This window comes from Chiroxiphia lanceolata, chromosome 5 (assembly GCF_009829145.1).
Source record: "Chiroxiphia lanceolata isolate bChiLan1 chromosome 5, bChiLan1.pri, whole genome shotgun sequence".
Lineage (NCBI taxonomy): Eukaryota > Metazoa > Chordata > Aves > Passeriformes > Pipridae > Chiroxiphia > Chiroxiphia lanceolata.
The window spans coordinates 35475905-35480925 of NC_045641.1; the positions used below are offsets into that span (position 1 = coordinate 35475905).

Consider the following 5021-nt stretch of genomic DNA (forward strand, 5'->3'; position numbering starts at 1 on the left):
ATTACTTTAAAATAAGTTACCATTAAATACAAACGACAAAAAATATTTCTGAATTAGTCTGAAATACCAGCTTTTCAGGCAAAGGTCAGAAGAGGAACAACATATTCAAGATAGACTTCCAGGTAAGAGGCTCAAAACTTCCTGGCTACCTTTAACTGCCTACCTTGATCAAAGCTGATCCATAGGTGTCAAATTTCAACATATAAAAGACAGAAACAGTTGCCTCATTCCTATGGAGATGGGGAGGACAGGAGCATGCCTTTGAAAATAACTAATGGCCTGTATTTAAATGGAGCTGCAGTGTCCTGGAGTTTTCATTTTCAAAGAAGGCAGCAATATGCATCCTGTCTCTGCCCACTTAGTTTGCTAGTTTTGACACAAATGGAAAACATATTGCATCTTGGGGGAATGGGTGTAGTTGCTGTAACAGCTAATCAGTTTGAGTTATCACAAGAGATTTTCAGAGACATCTCTTCAAGCCCGATCTGAAATTTTCTCAGTTTTTCTCCTTGTTCCCTCCCTTCTTTGCGATACCAGTGCAGGCATTTTCCATGTAGTCAAACAGTAAATCCAATTCTCCAATGGCTTTAGTCTTTCCATTTTCTCCCAACTAGAAAAGAGCAGAATGTAAGTCTTAGCAACTCATTATTTCTCAGAAAATTGAAATTAGGATTGTCACAGAAACTGAATCAAGAACTTAACTTTCCTAATTCTCTCACATAGTTCTGTTAGTCATTATGCCATAAGATAAAAACTAGCTTGTTCAAATCTAGACTAGCATATACAGTTCCTGCAACATAACTTCTTAAGGTTTAAATTACCATAACATGTGCAGAGTTACCAGGACAAGCGAAGGAGTGTTGGAAGGGGAAATGTTAATAATCCCCTCCTTAATGCCCCTGCAAGCTTCACCTCCTAAATAATCTCCAGAGTTTGCTTCATAGTTAGGTCAGACTCAATCCAACTAAATGATTGGGGTTTGAAACTGCTCTTTTTAAATGTTTGGGAAAAAATGTACCTGTTCCATTTTGTTCTTCATTTGTTCCAGGTTCTTTTCAATGTGTTCTCTGTTTCCTGAGAATTTCTAAAAAAAGAAAACATCCAGACATAAGATTGACAGCTGTACGCAACAACGTGCTTGTTGGTTTTTTTTCTTTTTCACACCTTTCTATCAACTCTGAATTTCATATCTTTGATCTGAGGTTTCCTTTCGTATCACTGCCTTTTGCCACTGTTTGTAACATTCTGAGATTCAGGAGCAGCAACAAGAGTCAACACTCGCAGGGAAAGAAACCCAATGTTACTCACGCATCTGCTCAGCTCCGAGGTCAGGGATGCCAAGAACTGTGCAACCTCCTCAACATATGGGTACTGATTCTTGACCTCAGTGAGGAGAACATCTTTTACCACAATCTCCACAACCCTCTTCATCAGGTAGCAGCGGTTGTTTTCCTACATGTGAAAGCAAAAGATCATGTTAAATCAAAGCAAGAGATCAATGAGTGCTGCAGAGATGTAAAGAGCAGACTCCTTGAGTAAGGCTTACCTTGATGTTAACGTAGAGCTGCTGCCCAATCAATCTGTTATCTGTGTCCTTGTCCGAGGCACTGGCCTGAGAGTAAAAAAGGAAACATCAGGTGGGGATGGGAACCTTGCCTAAAATTGAATAATAAACCCTAAGGTCTTCATCAGTAATGAAAGTGCAGGTGAAATGAGGGAACGGACGCCACAGGCAGTCTGTTACAGGTAGATAAACCTGGATATTGTGTCTGTTTCTCCCTTCAATTGGATGAGATTTAAAGTCAGTATCACTGGAAAATAAATAAGCAAAAGTCTGAATTCATGTCCCCTTCTTAAATATCCGATGTGGTAGTGGTCATGATGACTAAACCAGAGGCTGCAGGTGGCCGACCTCGCGGTGGCCCACAGTGCTGCTGGGAGGTGCTGCAGCCCTTGATGGTGTACACTGTGGGAGACCCACCCATGGCAAGAGCAGCCAAGAAACCCGCCCAAGCAGAGCACTGTAAGATGCCTGAGCATCTGCCTGGCTGTGACTGGAGTCATGGACAGGCCCAGCTCCAAATGGACTGGGCAAATGAGAAATTTAATCTCATGTTTCACAATTGTCCCATTTAGCACCAGCTGCTTGAAGAGAAGGAGCCGTGCTATTTCAGGGGCTTCCTTTCCCTTGCGGAGCAGGAGTAGGAGGAGGAGAGGCAGCAGCTTCCCCTGCCTACACAACCAGCAGGCAAAAGACCCCACTCCACACACCCAAGCTCTGCCTTAACTGGAAATGCACATTTTTCCTCTGGAGAAAGGCATGGTAAAGAGAGAGCAATGTCAAAGGCTAGAAGTAGGGACAGAGGAGTAATTCCTCAGATCCCACTATGAAGAATATGTGGGTTACTGTACCATTTTAGCCAAGGTGTAGGTGCGATTCCTAATGTAAGGCTGCTGGAAGCTGATCTTCCTGAGCCTGCAGGTGTGATGGGCAGTAGAAGTCCCTTTCAGAGGTAGAGAGCTGGTGAGAAGAAGAGGGAGACAGCAACAGAAGAAAACCCATCCTGGGAAGCTCTTGGACAAGGTCTGCAGGTAGGCCATGGTTCACGGTCCGAGATTGTCCGTTCCAGCAGGTTGCAGCTACAGCACTCAGCACTGTTGAGAGAGAGCAGCGTTAGCATCAGGGAGAGTGAGCACGGCAAAGTGAGAGCAGCACGAAGGCTGCAAGCCTTACCTTTGCTGTGATTCTTGATGCACTCTGCAGGAGGTGACTGCACCTTATATAGGGCCAGCAACATCTCTCTCAGCTTTTTTTCTTTTTTGGGTACTGGTGGTGAAATAAAAATGACATCAGCAAGTCTCTTACTTTCCAGTATCCTCTTCTGAGAACTACCTAACCACCTCAAAACCCACAAATACAACTTCAAAGGGCATCATAATCCTTAGTTTCCTATAAAACAAACCAAATATTAACGTGGGGCAAAGCAGGGGCTTTTACCAGGGTAGGAATCCTGAATTCTTTTTGCATAAAAATATTTGAGAGCTTTATGAGTTTGTGCCTCCTGTCCCAATTGTAATGCACTTATTTGACTGACAATTTGATATCAGGTAATGTAACTTATCTAAACTTTCGTTCATCTTCTGTGGTAAAAGACTGGTGTTTCTCTGCTGCTGACTGGTGGTCAGAGACTGCAAAAGACCCGAAGCACTGACCATCTATGGTTCCCACCCTGCAAATACCCTTTCCCACACAGTGGCCCACTGGGTCACTAGCCATCTGCCCATCACTGTGAAATCCTCTCTGAGAGATCAGAAACTGTGTAGGACCAACACTGCATTTTTCACATCCCTGATTTCCAAATTCCTGTTTTTTTCAAAAATTATCCATATTCCAGGCTGTAATCATGTGCAGTGACCAGAACTGTGGTCATGTCCTTTCTTATCCAGGTGATTTCCATATTCCTAAGCCTCTTCTGGTAACATTAAGGTAGTTCTGCACCTTCAGTCTGAAATATTATGCACAGTGTTAAAGAGAAACAGTGCTCTTTTTAGAGAGTAAGTTGCAACCCAGCTGTAGACAGCAGTGCGTGAGAACACAGAACTGGTACAAATGCCAGCTCCTAGTTGTATAATACCCACAAGGCACACAGGTGACAAAGAGGAGAAATCAGACCTGGAAAACCAACGCTTCAGCTCTGCCTCTGAGAGTGAACATCTGAGAACTCTGAGAGTGGGCATCCCTGTGGCTGGGCTCGAACCTTTGTGGCTGAGGTTCTCAGGACAAAAGCCATAATCAAGCTTACCCCATGGTCTGAAATGCCAGCTCTTTTCCTTAGGAAGCACTAAAGGCTAGGTGGCACCAGATTTATTCTTTAGCCTCCCTGATACATCTGCAGCAGAAATCATCTTTCCAGGCCTCAGTCCTGCCTCAGTTTCCCTCGGATACCTGCCACATCGGCTCTGCACAGATCTGTGCCCTTGAAACTGCATCCTCTCACCCTGTAGCCACCATCACCCCCCTCCCTTTCTGTGCCCCTCTCAGGTTCCTATTCCCATGACCAACCTCCAACAGCATCCTGACTGCAGCAGGCAGCAGAAAGCAAGTCTGGACCCAGGATGTCAACAGTCTCGTTCACACCCAAATGTACCACAAAGCTATTCAAGAACATATTTCTAAACTCTTTTCCACATATGTTTCATTTGGAGGCTGACAGTCCTAGCGGTGGTGCAGGTTAATGAGAAGATGAAATGCTGAGTTATACTTTACTTAGTCAAAAGACAGACATTAAAGACCAAATTGTGAGAAATCCTGACAGGCTGTTTCAAAGGATTGGCCTCCTCTGAAGTGCATTTCCACAAACTCCTCTCCAGGTTTTAAATACAGCCTGATAACCAAAGTCTGTTTCTAACTGAGGTTTCTCACACTTCTCCATCAGCTCATCCATCACAACTGAAGTGCCATACCCAGAACAAAACCTGTGAACAGGCATTCAAACCCTCCCTGGTTCAGATTCCCTGTCCTCGTCTTTCTGGTACGTGCCACCTCTCCATCCCTTTGGCCACTTACTCTTGTAAGACACAGATCTAGCTTGCCTGATGTCTTCTTGTGGCTCCAACCCCATGGAAAGAGTGCATGACCTAGGTAAGTAGATGCTGTGCCACTCTCATCTCTTCAAACCACTGTGAGGAGCCCTGCTGGTCCCAAGCTTCCCACGCATCCTGATGGACATATAAACAACATCAGGCAGATGAATGAGGAATTAGACATTGAATCTTTCTTCTGCCCTTTTTTATGCAGTCAATGCAGGATGTCTTTTGTCTGTCTTCTCTATTATTTGAAACCATACACTATGACACACCTATTTTCATAGAAAACCTTGTTAGCCTTGATAAAGCTCTCTTTCTCCCATCTGTATTGTTAGCCATCTCTCTGTCACACTCCTTTTTCGTTGTGCCATGATGTCTTCCTTCTGACACTTTGGAAAAGCTTTGTTTCAGTTGTTTAGTTTACCTTGCTACTT

General features: G+C 44.0%; 1 protein-coding gene across 1 annotated transcript; it reads right to left on the reverse strand.

Annotated features, from left to right (window-relative positions):
* Positions 1-2823, reverse strand: IL22 (interleukin 22). The gene is made up of 6 exons (XM_032688795.1): positions 2735-2823; positions 2413-2655; positions 1547-1612; positions 1309-1452; positions 1019-1084; positions 1-610 (listed from the first exon to the last, which is right to left on the reverse strand). The coding sequence occupies exons 2-6, from the start codon at positions 2599-2601 to the stop codon at positions 497-499; spliced, it is 579 nt and encodes a 192-aa protein (XP_032544686.1). The 5' UTR covers positions 2602-2655; positions 2735-2823; the 3' UTR covers positions 1-496.
* Between the last annotated feature and the right edge of the window lie 2198 nt (positions 2824-5021).